Genomic DNA, 15,471 nt, shown 5'->3' on the forward strand with positions numbered 1-15,471 from the left:
ACATATATAGAATATATATGGTTGTTTAAATCAGTGTAAGGGAAACAAGGGCTCGACATGTAAGGAAATCTAATCTCAAATATACTAGACGCCATCCACCACTAAGCACCACTTCTGCTAGTAATATGAGCCTTAAACTAAACTGCTAGGGGTACTAATATACCTCTCCAAAAAAGTTTAAAACTTTAAACGGTATATATCGTTGTGCTCACTTTAATGTACAATCACTATTTTTTTTTAACCCATAAAAGTTTTTTAGACATTACATTATTGTTAACTTGTTAAACATGGGAGGTGGGCGGCATACTGTATCTTTAATGCTATGGGTTTTCTGTGTAGCCAGGAGCACACAACCAAGGGAATGTGTACAATCTAATTATTAAGAAAACCTAGAAATTCATGTCCCAGTCACTTAAGTTTTAGGAGTTCTCCAATGAAGAGTTGGAACAATTTCTGATAGCCAGAACTGAGATTGTGACAAATGTCCCAAGATCTAACGTTGCCACGTGTGGCGATTTCAGAACAGGTTTAGGAATTATTTATCATTGCCCCCGAGCCAGGATAGCTACTCCAATAAGCAGCTGTCATGGTGGAACCAGCAGCAAAAGTTTACACTGCTAAAAAGGTTTTTCTAATAAAATAATATTCATGAAATAACTAATATTTATACTGCAGTAAATATGTCCAGTATGCTATTTGACTGATCCAACAGAAATCACGTTAGAATTAGTTACTACCACATGTAGTGGCAATGTTTTGTAATGTGTCTATACACTGGTTCCTAGCAAAGTGAGAAGCTTCATTCTCCAGAGCCTTGGATAAAATACATGCGTGGTTCAATAATAATGTCCCTTTTAGTGCTCATCCTCCTCGCTGGCAAAGGTTGGTTTGATGATTAGATAGCGTGACAGAAGACAGAGTAGTCATAAAATATTTATATTTAGCACAACTTCTGATATACACACATATATTTACACAATGGTTTACACTGTATGACAGTAAATTATTTACAGATGTATATGTATATAAATATATACATTGCTCTGCAGGTTTTGCCTTTCATAAGTGTCTTATACCCCACCCTTCCACGGAACAGTTCATGCTAGTGATATCTTGGGAAACTCTCCTCTCAAGCCATCATCACTGTAATGGAGATATAGTCTAGAAGCATTTTCCAACACCCATCTCTCTCCTGAGGTCGTAGCTGTGTGATCTAGCCTTCCACAGGAAGTGACAGTGTGACTTCAACACCAGAAAACCCCTATTATTTTAGTGCCCATGCTTTAGCAGTTCTACGGAGATCCCATCATGCTATCAGTGTGTGTCGACACGGAATGACAGCAGTTTCTCAGAGTGCATGCTGTTAAGGGTTCGCAGGTCGGGCAGTCGCAGCAGTAGTTTGGTGAAACGGGAAGTGTCATTTGGACTATTTTTAAAGATGAGAGAGCGAAGGGCACGTATGAGAGTCTCTTGCAGCTGCTCTACCAATGAGGCATTCTCCATCCCTGAACGGTCTGCAGCAAAGAAAAGAAGAAAGCATTACAAAAGGGAAGTCCATATACAACAATAAAAAAATCTCTCTCATAGCCTTATGTATTTGATTTGTACTTTAACTTTTTGGACACTTAAACTTTCTTTTACATAGGAGTTTTACTGTATTCCGGAGAACTAGGAACTATAATACCAAATTGCTGCATTTTTAATCAAGGTCATAGGATGTTACAGGGATTTATTCTGGCCATGGGAAACTTAAGGTGCATACACACGGTGAGATTTTGACTAAATTCCAATTTTGACTATGCGATTTCCCTTGAATTCCCCGGAGCCCAGAATCACCAATTTTGATTATACTAGAAACCAGACTGTATACTTTCTAGTCAAAATTGCCATGCCTGCACAGTTTTTTTTTTCTTGTGATACCGAACCCACAGGAGCACGCATTGGTATCACAAGCTGTATACATACGGTGCGATATGTGGTAACTCTTCTTACGATTTTGACTATATAGTCAAAATTGTAAGCACACAACGCCATGTGTATGCACCTTTAGTTATTTTTCAACAATAACATAGTACACAAACAAACAGCATCACCCGCCATTTTAACCGCGCCCCCCCCCCCCCTCAACAAAAAAAGAATGCCTTGGCACCATAGTGAAATTGTCTATTGTTGAACTACACATACTAGCATGCCTTGCTACAGTTTTGCTATTTAGCCATGCTAAAACTGTTGCAGGGCATGCTGGGAAGTGTAGTTCAACAACAGCTGGAGGGCCGAAGGTTCCCCATCCCTGGTCTACACTTAGGCAACTTCTGGCTCAAAAAAAAGGCCGTAGAAACCAACTATATCATTATTCTTGCTTCAGGTAGAATCTCACCTGCAGATACGAGCACCAGCGCAGTGAAGATCCCCAGCTCCTCTTGGCTCAGGTTGAGAGACGCCAGTTTTTCACTAAAGTCAAACATTGAGCTCAGTAGCTCACCCATCCCCATAGCTTGGAGCTCTGGCAGAGAATATGTAGCTCCACTGAGGAAGCGGAGAGAGCGTTCACGCACATCAAATAAGGAGGCAAATCGGACCATGAGAACCTGGAAGCAGATAAAGAATGAGGCTGTAAGACAGATGGAAAAAGTGAGGAGACCACAGTGGAAAATAAAGAAAGAGTTCACCACTCACCTCAAATGTACCAGCCTTTAGCAAGGTGACTTGGTCTTGTTGAGTTAAGTCTTGGAAACCAGGAATGTGACGGGCAAATTCAACCACCTCTCGCACAGCTGGGGTAAAACTGAGAGAGAAATCTTCCCACACCTCCTGTACAGAGCAGAGTTTTCCTCCACGGGGCAGAGCATTCATGGGGCATGCCTGAAAAGTGGAAAATTAATAAAGCATTAACTATCTGCAATGTATGGACAAATAGCTTTAGTAATATACATATTACTCCATGTACTATCTGTACACATATTAAATATATACAAATCATAAATAAGGTCTGCACTCTGTGTCTGGATGTATTAATGCACAAACTGGGGGTTACCATGTTATGAATGCAACCAGGGCTGCAGCAGGGCACATTGCATTAAGGGGGCAAGGTAACAAATGCATTTAAATCATGTCTACTGCACCTCAAGGGGTGATGTTGCACCTGAGGGGATGATGTTCAGCATGTGGTGCTGAATGACCACCCAATAAAAATATTAATCAGTCATTTTTATAAGGAATAATTTGTGAAATAGAACAGTGCCTTTTACCTCAACCCTTGTGACCCACACTGTGTGGTGGCGAGGGCTGTAGCCAGACAGAGGCTATTAAATGGCTTAACAGGTGGTTTCAAATAGGAACGCAAATGGTTCTGTATAAGCAGCTTTCTGCAAAAACATTTTTTGTAATTCTAATGGTTTTATAGGAAACACATCTGAATTTTTGCAATGTTGCACATTTTCAAAACGGATCCTGTCAGATGAATAAGCCTAACTATTGAGAAAATGTATCCACTTGTTAAAGAAATGCATTTTTGAAATTGGGAAAAGTTTGCGATGCTATGTCTTACCAGAAAGACACTGCGATTGCCTCTGGTTTCTCCATTGTCTTGCGTCCAACATTTTGACGGAGAGACGTCATGGTGCTCCCATGATGCTAACTTTCCGCTCACTTTTTCATGGGCGTAGACAAATATCTGTCGATGAGCCTGGGTCACTTGACCTATAACATCATCGACATGGTCTGGACTGGGAGAGCGAGGAGGTGTCAGTTGCTGTGGGTAATGGGGATAGGCTTCTGGGATCGAAGGTGGTGAAGGACAGGAGGTTGGACCCAAGTGGGGAGGAGTGGAAGGTCGAAGTTGCTGTGGCTGAAGTGGAACAGGACTCCTTCTCCCAAAATGGCCACCAGCAATGTGACTCATAGCACTGTGCATTTCTGCCAACATCCGTTGTTTTTCCCTCTTTGGGATGCGTCCAAACCTCACAGCTAAAGATGAAGAAATTAAAAAGTGTTACTATGCTAGAAGTCTAAAAAAAAAAGTCAGACTGCGCAATATAAAACGACTATGCCCTGACAAACTTGAACTCACCATCTCTAGACATGCCCACAGAAAGACACTTTCGAAAGCGGCACTGTTGGCAACGGTTTCTATTAATCCGCACTATGGAGCACGTCTCATTCTTCAGACACTTCTTGTACTGAATATTTTGCTGAATGCTGCGTCGGAAAAAACCCTGAAAAAGAAAATGCATAAGTGTCAGATTAATTAAGTGATGGCTGCTATATTCGCACCACTCCACTGCCAGGAACACAAAAACACTCACACCTCATAGAACCAGAATTACTGGAACAAAGGATATGAAGTCCTCAATGAACAATTATGCTACCCTGAGGCATGAGATATGTGATATGACACATCATAACTATCAAGGCAATGCGCTTATGACAACCATGCCACTTGTATTGTCATGCACGCCTTGAAACCAGCTACATCTTCTAATATAAACAAGACAAGGAGGCCTGAACCCCACTGCCACTAAAAATGCAAGACAACACTCATTCGTCATTAATGCTAAGATACAAAAAACATACCACTCACACAGGAATGAAACAACCAAAAGAATGCAAGACCAACCACAAAATTGAAGCACGTGTGTAACAGACCAATTATAGCAGACATCTGTAGAAGCTTCTGCAATTGGTTTAAAATAAAAAAAAATAAAAAAAAAAAAAACAGGAAAAAGCAACAATAGGGTAATCTATAAAACAGCGTCAAATTATATAGGATAAACACAACTGTTGCCTCACCATGATTGGAGAGTAGTTATAAGGACATTAATTGTTTGGTGCAGGTTCAGCCATGTGTAATGTATATTGGCTCCTTGAGGAGATGCTATCGCTATACTGGCTGTGAGAATGTGAAAGTAACTGTGTACAGGGGACAGGAAGACCTACAGTTACTTTAAATACCAAACACTACTGATGACCTGGTTACCAGATCAAACTGGTAGTTTCCCAGAATCCACACTCCTGGTGTCATTACCCAGGAACCAATCACACAATAGAAAAAAAACACACACACACACACACACACACACAGTTGGTCAACCTAATATTCTGATTTTGATCTCAACTCACCTTGCAGCCCTCACAGGCATGTACACCATAATGAAATCCAGAGGCCACATCACCACAGACTTTGCATAACAGAACCATTCCATTCAGCTCTGAAAAATAGCAAAACGGAAGGCATGTTTAATATCAGCCTGAAATCATTTGTAAGCATGTTAAACTCAGGTTGTCAGTGCCTAGTGTAATGGTTTTAATGTTTGTGATGGCTGTGTCCTCTTAGAATCTACACATGCGCAGAGAGCACATTTGTTAAACAATGACCAGCTATACAGATAAATGGGATCATACTGTTACATAGGGAGGCAATCCAGATACCGCCACTCGGGATCTTGGCGGTTACAAAGCAGACGCCAGAATCCTGACAGGTGGTGAAATACCACTGCCGGAATACCGGCGACACAGGCTAATCTCCCTCTGTGGGTGTCTACAACAAGGGGCTTTCTAGCGCTTGCCCTGCTGCCGGCATACTGGCGGACGGGATCCCGTCCGCCGGTATTCAGTATGTATTCAGTTATATACACCTTTCATACCAGGACACTAGAGGTCGGTCTCCGTATGAAATGATGCCAAACATCCACCCTGTTCTTGCGGAAGGTGTATTTAGACCTTGCTGCATACTTACTTGTGATATTGCTGGATGTTTTGCTCGGGGATACACGACTGCCATCATCTAGCGCCACATGAAGTCCTCCTGGAGAAGAAGCCAGGCAATATGATGAGCGTGGAGAAGTCTCCCCTCCTGAGCCAGAGGAGCTGGCGCTATAAGAGTGGGAAGGGGAAGGCGGCAGATATGATGGATAGTGAGGGGCTCCACCTTGAGGGCTGCCAGTTGAGCATTCACTGTACAGAGAGACCGGGCTGGTCCTACTGGGTGATGAGCCACTAGAGCCGACATAACTTATAACTCCACCTAGAGAGAAAGATGAGAACAATGCGATTACGGAAATGGAAATAACAAATTTTATTATAAATATTCCCTACACACACACACATATATAACAGATACAGCCAATGACTAGGCTAAACCAATCAATGAGAATATAGTTTTTGCGCCTCACTGTTTGTTTCCTAGTGAACGGATAAATGCCTTTCTCAAGAATGGTGGTTCAGCCACAAAATGGCTGCCTCCTCAGGCTAGGACATTGGCGCTTTTTAAAACCTGTAACAAGTGTGTTGCTATAGAGATCAGAAATAACAGGCCAGGAAACAATGGGGGTAATTCAGATCTGATCGTAGCAACAAATTTGTTAGCAGTTGGGCAAAACCATGTGCACTGCAGGTGTGGCAGATATAACATATTTAACACAAATCTAACTCTCTCTGCACATGTTCTATCTGCCCCCCCCCCCCCCCCCCCCCCTCCCCCTCCCCCTGCAGTGCACATGGTTTTGCCCAACTGCTAACAAATTTGCTGCTACGATCAGGTCTGAATTACCCCCATTGTTTCCTGGCCTATTATATATATCCAGGTTACTTGGGCAAACTTTATACAGCAGATAGGAATTTTCAGCAGAAGACGCAATATAGAAACATTTTAAAACAAAATGTATTAAAGTAACTTACTATTTACACCTAATAATTCAAGTGCTTACAATGTGCAGATTCTGCCTTTAAATGCAGCATATACATCATTAACGCTCTATTTTATATAAACTATACAAACCTAATCCCCTATTGATATATATGATATCAAGTGGATTAAAACTTATTTCTGCAAGATACCCAGTGTTATGGCACATAAAGGGTTAATGTCTGGGACTCTGCACTGCAGGCACCGCTTAGCATTCTGGGTAACGCATGCAGAGATTAAAGCATATTCAGAGGAACTCCCTTTTACCGCATATCAGGAACTCATGGTTTGCTCAAATGGCAGTTTATAATTATAAACACACACACACACACACACATACATATAATGGGGGTGGATAAATGTCACCTGACGCAAAATAATTAGAAAGGAATAAAATAATATAAATTTGACAAACAATCCACATATCTTCAACACAAAAGGTATATTCACATAGGACAACCACGAGGACATAGGCAGAAACGCCGCTGTTGATGTCACAGCAGACAATCCTAGAATGCATAGTATTTCCAGGAAGCAATGATGCAAACAGGAAGCAATTAATCTGCAACTTTCACACTCCAAGTGATAATAATGATGATGACACTGCAGTCTGACCGGTTCCCATATAAAACACAAAGACGGTTGGGCTCATTTACGAACACTGTATGTAGGTGCAGATTTGCACTAACATCACAGCAACTCAAATACTTGTTTTCTTAGGGCGGCATTCAATTCAGACCAAGGTAAGGCTGCACACATTTTAGGGTTATTACAATTTAATTTATTGTAAGTAATGCTCTAATGGATTTCTGTTGCTTCAAAGTTTTAGTAACTTTTGCCAAAGGCCTACATACCTGCCTAGACACCTACATATGAAAGGAATCTTCTCTGAACACCAGTTTCTGTTACTATCTAGACTTGTATATTTAATCTAAAAAAACTGTTTCTTTCTAGCTGACCCGTTACCTACACAGTGATACTGCCAACCTGTGTGCAGACGTAACAAAGAAATCCAATTCCCTTAGAATTAGTGGCATCACCCCCATCGAAGTCATTCTGTACCTTTCTCTCCAACAATCAAGTCACCCTTACAGTCCTTTTTTTTAAGGATATCCATGCTTGTGCACAGAGAAATGTTAATAAAATGAACCCATATGATACAGACAACACTGGCTAGGATGTAGACAAGGACATGGAAACCCAACTGGGGTATTCTTCACTAAAATTCTAGTCAGAACCAACTGAACGGTAATGCGGAGCCTTTCCAATGTTATATGAACAACCCAACACACATGGGGAATTCAATTCAGCGAGAGCTTCTTAGTTACGGGGTATGCGTACCCGCAGCTATTCAATTGCCTGCACTGTGTAAAATCATTTAAGTTGGGAGATGCAGTTTACCGCAACTAAGCCATGGGTATTAATCATGGTAAACTGCATTTACCATCTGAAGTGTCAGACACTATGCTGTTACCACGCACAGTAACACTGCATCTAACCAGTCACTAGTTAGCATGGATTTCTGTTTAAGCCTCAGGAGGCTGCAGGTAGAAGTCTGCAATTGAAAATCTCTGGGCACTCATTCCTGGGGATTAACAAATGCCTACTGAATTGATTAGCTCTTAGAAGTGGTAGAACATGTATGTGCCATTCTAGATTTGCATATTGTTAAACTGAGGTAACCTTTTTAATACCTCACACCGCTCTCCCCTATCACTGGTACTATTAAATTTAGCATGTCACTGACAGTAGTGCTCTCCAGCTACTGTCTCCAGAATAAGCTTCATGTTCTTACAGAAACATTGTCCCCTTCCTGCATATACAGCTCCCAGAAAAAAATACATCCATTTGTTTCTTTCTAGCTTTGCCAGATCCCCCATCCACTAACTTCCAGATCTAGAACCCTTTCTATTGCTTACATACTCCCTTTCTCTCATTACTCATTTCACCTGTCCCTTACTCATCCCCCACTCCTGATTCTCCCCAGGTTATATAAACTGTGTCCAACCACATGTAATGAATACCAACTCACTGACCTCAGGTTACTCGTCCCCTCCTACCTCACGCACACACTCCACGTGTTGTCACTGCACATGTTCCCATTGCACATGCACTCCTGAGTCACACCTACCCAATGAGCCTGCGGCCAATCTTGCTGTCCTAATGACACATTTCTCCTCCTTTTACGAATGGCACCACCCTGCAATGCTTTAACCTATCTGCTACCAGTACACGTTCTGCACGAGTCACTAACTTTGCAAGATTAGTAATTTAATAGAAGTATTAAGGGTATGTTAGTTACATTACTTATCCGGTCTCATGCTGGGCAACAAATCGCTGCAAAGTATGTTTTCCCTGATTAGCCTGTTATTCTATTTAATATGGGCTCAAAGAAATTGTTAGGTCTGAAACAATTAGAACACACTTGCCTACCTAACCCTCTCCATGTGGGAGAAATGCTCTGTTCCTGGACATGTATGATTGCCATTACCTGTGGTGAGCTAGGTAATTGATAAGAAAGGTGTTTCACCACAGGTGATGGCAATCATACATTACCAGGAAAGTCCAGGAACAGAGCATTTTCTCCCTCATGGAGAGGGTCAGGTAGGCAAGTATGAATTAGAATAGTGCCAACAAAAACTACACTGCCTGTTTTTATCACAATGAAAATCTAGACGACAGCAGGCTCTCTGCAACTGTGGAACTACAAGTCTCATACAAGTTAAAAACTCAATATCATAAAATATAAAAGCACAGGTTGCCCAAGGCATCTTCCACCATGTTTTGGCTGTCCATTCTCAAAGTGGCAGAGCAGATGGATCTGATCAGGAACCACATTTACCTACTACAAATGGACAAAGCAGAGTATCTGCAAAACTGCACTCTGCTCTACAGGCACTGGAGACAAATTACACTGTCCCATATCACTGGGGGGGGAGATGTCCTAAGCTTTGGGAGAGAGAAATTACCCAACTACTGTCATTTTTCAAACACAGACTGTAACATGACAATTGAGTTGATTGGCTGGTAGTTTCTCTCTCTCCAAGGTTTAGTACATCTCCTCCAGATTATGAATGGGGTTAAACTGACCAGGCAGTAACCCAGACTCCAGTCCCATGCCCATCTGTGGGCGTGTCCATGAAGTTCCCTCCGGGGGCGTTGCTACAGCAGCTATCCAATCAGGACTCAGACTAGAGAAGCAGGAATGAAAACACTGTGCACATGGCTAGGGCGGGAGAACACGTGAAGCAGATGGGAGGATCTGGCTCACACACAGCTCGGATGACCTACTTTCCTCATTCCATGTGACTGCAAGCTCTGCAGGCCAGGGTACCCTCCCACTCATGCTTTCATTTTATACATAGGATGACTTCTAAATATGAAACATCCATTGCTGAAAGTATATTTATATTTTAATGTAGTTGATCACAATAATGCATTTTTTTTATTTTTATTTTTTTAAAGGCAGAGGGTGCAGATACAAAAAATACAGCCAAAAAATACATAAGACAGCCTGTACTGAAGATACATAGTGGTAATCTAGTGATTAGAATGGTTAACTGCGCCCTATAGGGTCATATCAGTGGCAGATTACAACTTCTGTGCTAGAGAAGCCAGGATCCCACAACACGTGATCTACGAAGGAATGCCGTTACTCTGATCCCTCCATACATGCTAGGAATCTCAGTGACCGTTGCTGCATTATGTTATAATAATGAGTATCTAACGCTTGGGAACAGAAATAGCAGGATGACAACAACAACGAAAAAAATAGCAATATTGTAACCAGGCTACTGCAGAGGCAAGCAGACATGTAACATGTCACAGCAAAGACCTGCCCCTTCTAGCAGGGACTCGATGATCGCAGTGTCTACACCCTCAAACCCCGCTCACCTGTGTTGTTACTGCAATCCATAGTGGTCATGGTTGAAATTCCGGGATCATTCACCGCAAGACGTCTAATATTACACTGCAGTCCTCGTGTCCTTTATATACCCCCTGGGTGCAGCGATCCACTGTAGTAATTCCTTTTACATGGAGAATTTATAGAATATTTTGCCAGCAGCTGCTGCATTGGTGAACCAAATATATATTGTTCTACTCTAGATGCTCCTTTAAGAAAAAAAATGGGAGCTGCGTCCTGCAGAGGTGATGAGTCTGATGCCCTCTGCGTTACCAAAATGACAATAAGCATAGGACTGCAGCCAGCCGTGGAGCACACTAGCACTGCCAATCAGGAGCTAAATCAACGGGATTTTGGCAGAATGAATCTATGAAGATCCACAAAAAAAAAATTATATGCCAGTGCACCCTTTACTGGAATGCTGTTCACTCTGCAGTATCTCCTGTCAAAACACGAGCAGCGCTGCAGCTATCCAGACTGTTCCCCGAGAGGAGAGCTCGGCAACACACGTCCTGTTTCTCCACCCTCCTTGCTCTGCAATGTTCTCCCTCGCACGCCTCCAGTCTGCTTTAGACAGCTTGACTCTGCTCACTGCAGCACTGCGCCTGCGCACAAGCGGCTGTCCCTCCGGGCCCGGCACGCGGCACTGAAGCAAGGACCACGTGACTCCTGGGAGAGCCTCGTGCCCCAGTGACACACTTTCTACAGCAGTCTCGCAATGCGCATGCACGGTTAGGTCTGCGGCCAGGGGAGTCCACTGGGCTTTCTTATTTTTTTTTTCTCACTAAACTTTGTTTACAGTTACAGAGAATAAACAATGACACTTGTTGTTTATATCACTTATCCACTGCTATCAGGCATGCAAAACCCTCCAAACCGTTCTCATAAAGAAAATTGAAAGATTACTGTTCATTACAAAAAATGTTCTCGCAGATTGTAGAATGTTACAATACATTTATGTATGAACTTGATTACAGACAGCGGTACGCAATCTCCTTGGTTTCTCCACATATTTGCAGATCAATCTTCTATTAGATGAGGATTCAGAAAAGGAACAGCAGAATACTTTTACATTGTTGTTCATTTATCTATCCAGCTTTTTGAGGTTGTAGTAGCATCTTCAGCAAATCACTTAGAGGGAAATTTGGAGAACAATAAATGAGAGAGAGATAAGTTGTACAAAAAGCAGCACCTGTCGTTACGGTAGCGTCTACTTTACCTTCGTGGAGAGAACCTTTCCCATAACCCCCTGGGTCCATGTCACAATCTATTTGGAATAGTAACCTGTGGGGAGCGGAGCGAGACACAGAGCCCGAAGCATGGCGAGTGAATCGAGCCCGTGAGGGTCCAATGCTGCATAGAAAAAAAATTGACCCCAAACGAGCGGAGAACAAAGAAAACATCTAGGTGCTGTAAGGGCGGAAGTTCTCTCCTGCCCTCTCGTTTTGTCACTTCCAGGTCCTGAGCACGAAGGTAACATAGACACAACCCTGTCATTACAGGCTGTGTTTGAAAATGACAGGAAATTATTGGTTTGGAGGGAACTCAATTGCGGGAGGAGGGTGCAAATTGCCATTTGTGCTGTGTTTAAACAAAGGCAACAGCACCGCATCTCACAACCCTCATCCGCCCATATTTACACAAAACTTCTCACGGCCATATGGGGGTGCGAGCAGTTTGTATAAGATTGGGCTGCCATAAAGTGCAGCTTCTGACGCGCTGATTTGGCCAGGTGAAGACATCCGCCCACAATTATCTCCTTCCACTTTGTCAGAGCTTTGATACAGCTCCCCCTTTGTGGGAAATATGCCACCTCATTTTTCTTAAATGCAAAACTTGGTTTCTCTTTGCCATTGTTCCTCTGGATTCTTCTGTGAAATCTTGCACTCACTTTGTCTCCCTCAATTTCAAACTAGCTCCATTTATCCCACAGCCACCATTTTGGAATAAACTGCCTAGCTCATACTCCTTTCACACCAAAGTCCCGTGTCTGACCAGGGTTATGGAACTCAGTTCCAATATAGGTATTCCTGGGATAGACCTCTTTCATACCGTGGCTCTGGCCTGGGTTTTTCCCAGTCAGCACTATTTATACTGCACACAGGTGCAGTGCTGGTGCTTAGTGATGACATCATCTCCAAGCGCTGGGAATGCTGCTCTCCCTATGCTGTGAACTAGACCCAGGTCCCGGTTCACACTGACCGGTAATCCAGGTCCTTCCTGGAACCAATCCTGCAAGCTACCTGGGTTGCATTACCTGGTAACTGGACATGGGTTATTTTTTGGGGGGATAATAGAAACATAGAATTTGATGGCAGATAAGAACCACTTGGCCCATATAGTCTGCCCCCTTTTTTTTTTATCCTTTAGGCAATCTCAACCCTTTTTGAACCTTAATTCTTTCTAAAGATATTCATATGCCTATCCCAAGCATGTTTAAATTGCTCTACAGTCTTAGCCTCTACCACCTCTGATGGGAGGCTATTCCACTTATCCACTACCCTTTCTGTGAAGTAATTTTTCCTTACATTTTCCCTGAACCTCCCCCCCTCCAGTCTCGGTGTATGTCCTCGAGTTCTAATACTTCTCTTCCTTTTGAAGAATGTTTCCCTCCTTTGGATCCTTTCGCACCAAGCCGTGACCAGAGGTAACCTGGCAATAACTCAGGTCAAAAGCTCAGTGTGAAAGAGGTAGAAGTAATTCAGGCTAATCTTTATCTAAATACTTTATATGGTTTTATACATTGGCAAATCAGCAACATCTATTATGTATATTTTTAGACCTGGATAAATATTCTGTGACATAACAGACATTATACCTGACATGTAGAAAATTTCCTTTGACATGGCAAAAAAACAGTTTCTTGTAAAAAAAAAATATATAAAAAATGCAATTTACCATGTGCTTACCTCCATCACAGCCAGAGAGGAATGATGAGTCAAGTGCTTCCTGAATTTCTTGTCACATGGCAACAAAGTGTTGTTTATATACAGGGAGTGGGTAAGCCTATCCACTGTCTCATCTTACTCCACTCTCCCCTGAGTATGCATTATTATTTGTATAGGTTAGAGTGCTTTAGAAGGACTTGTCTTCTAGTAAAATATTATTTTCAGGGGATCTTACCACCAGCTAGATCCCCTGATTTCTGTGACTGCCAGGCGATTGTCTACCTGCTCCTGCCAATGAAACATTGTTAATGGAAACTCATTTTCAAACTATTGGGTGAAACGCTGTATGGCAAAGAGCTTTTGTTGATTACTTTTAATTAAAATATTCCTGCAGCAAAATAGTTGAAGATAACCAATTAATTCAGAACTTCCTAAAGTTTTCTAAAGATACTAATTATACATTAGTTTTCAATTAATAACATACCTTTCAGTTCAGCTGTTCATGAATAATGTAGTTTGTTTAAGTACTGTCCTTTGTTTATTATTGTTAAAAATGTAACAATAGGAGGACACTGGTGACTAGTGTAAAAAATATGAAACATGATTAATTCAATTATAAATTGGTACACAATAGGACTAATTTATAATAGTAGCTACTCTGCCTCAATAAAAGGTTATGTTGTAAACCTGAAACTTTGTTGAAACAAAAGAATCCTTAAAGCCAATATAAAGCCCAGTCTGTATTTCCAAATTGAAGCTATACTTGTTAGTTGACAGGACAGAAGTAAACCTCGTACAGGCGGGGGAGATGTGTGCCGGGCGATCTAGCTGATGTGTGCTGAGCGAGGGGGAGAGACGGGGGTGGAGGGGGGAGCGCTCATTTAACACAGCGGTGATCTCATTAGATTTGGCATGCATGCATGCCAAAGCTAGAGCTGGCGATAGCGACGCGCTGTCGCCGGAACCCTACACACAGAGAGATCCTTGCTTAATCTCTAAGCAATCTAGTCCGATTGCTTAGAATTTAAGCACAGATCTCTCCGTGTGTACCCATCTGTAGGCCGAGGCAGTGCTAGATTTCTTAGTGCCTGAGGCAAAGCTGCAGTCTACTGCCCCTCCCTTCCACCAATACCCACTTCACATCTACTTGCACACTTGTCTTTTGTAAAAAAAATACATAAACTGTAACCTAATATCTGGTTGGCTAGCAAGGCTGCAGGCCAGATGTACTGATGTCTGATTCAAAATATTGTCCAGGCTACATTGCCGGCCAAGGCATGCTCACTTCTAAATAGCCCGCAATTCATCTACATTCCCACAGCAAACATCCAAATGTGAATGTCCCATTGTCGCCCAGTTCCATCCATTTAGTGGTAATCCAGCTGACTTCAGTGCTACTCTGAAAAGTCCACAGATCTGCAGAGATGTTTATACACCTGTGATAGCCTCAGATGCATGCTCATTTCTACAATTTGTAGATGCAGTCACTTTTAATCAGACCCAAAGGGTATATTTTAACTGTGTCAAAATAAATCCAAATTAAAATCACCAGATTATCCCTCTCATACCCCCATGGTCACCATCTTTCTTTTTTCTTGTCCATCTGACCATCAGCATCCCTCACATGCAACCTGCTGCCTACAATGATTTATCTTACACAAGGGCATAGCTACCATTGGTGCAGGCAGTGCAGCTGCTCTGGGGCCCAGAACTGAGATGGGCCCACCTTCCCTGTCACAGTTACATGTGCTATATACATTTTTCACTGTCTGGTATAGCAAACTTTAGCCTTGGTGCCTGTAATATATCTAGGTACCTGGACCTGCTCATTGTAATGTGGTATAAAATGAACAGGAGGGCATTATAATGTGACATAATATGAACTGAGGCACTGCAGTGTGGCACAATATGAAGTGGATGCAATATAGTGTGGCACAGTAAGGTGAATGGCTGGGGATGCACACATGGGGATGGGTCTGAATGCTGGTAGCCTGTTT

The 15,471-nt window shown here is 42.3% G+C and overlaps 1 protein-coding gene across 5 annotated transcripts; it reads right to left on the reverse strand.

The window, feature by feature from the left end:
* Positions 1-920: 920 nt before the first annotated feature.
* Positions 921-11,276, reverse strand: LOC135006851 (nuclear receptor subfamily 1 group D member 1-like). Of its 5 annotated transcripts, none has more exons than XM_063952065.1 (8): positions 10,577-11,276; positions 5,735-6,022; positions 5,119-5,207; positions 4,070-4,214; positions 3,548-3,966; positions 2,677-2,862; positions 2,378-2,588; positions 921-1,514 (listed from the first exon to the last, which is right to left on the reverse strand). In XM_063952065.1, exons 1-8 carry the CDS (start codon positions 10,605-10,607, stop codon positions 1,315-1,317), a joined length of 1,569 nt encoding a protein of 522 aa, XP_063808135.1. In that variant the 5' UTR covers positions 10,608-11,276; the 3' UTR covers positions 921-1,314. The 5 variants fall into 5 exon arrangements, with proteins under 5 accessions (XP_063808135.1, XP_063808134.1, XP_063808133.1 ...); XM_063952064.1 differs by lacking the exon at positions 10,577-11,276 and adding an exon at positions 9,773-9,855; XM_063952063.1 differs by lacking the exon at positions 10,577-11,276 and adding an exon at positions 9,116-9,208.
* Positions 11,277-15,471: the final 4,195 nt, after the last annotated feature.

This window comes from Pseudophryne corroboree, unplaced genomic scaffold (genome assembly GCF_028390025.1).
Source record: "Pseudophryne corroboree isolate aPseCor3 unplaced genomic scaffold, aPseCor3.hap2 scaffold_2178, whole genome shotgun sequence".
In the NCBI taxonomy this organism is placed as follows: Eukaryota; Metazoa; Chordata; class Amphibia; order Anura; family Myobatrachidae; genus Pseudophryne; species Pseudophryne corroboree.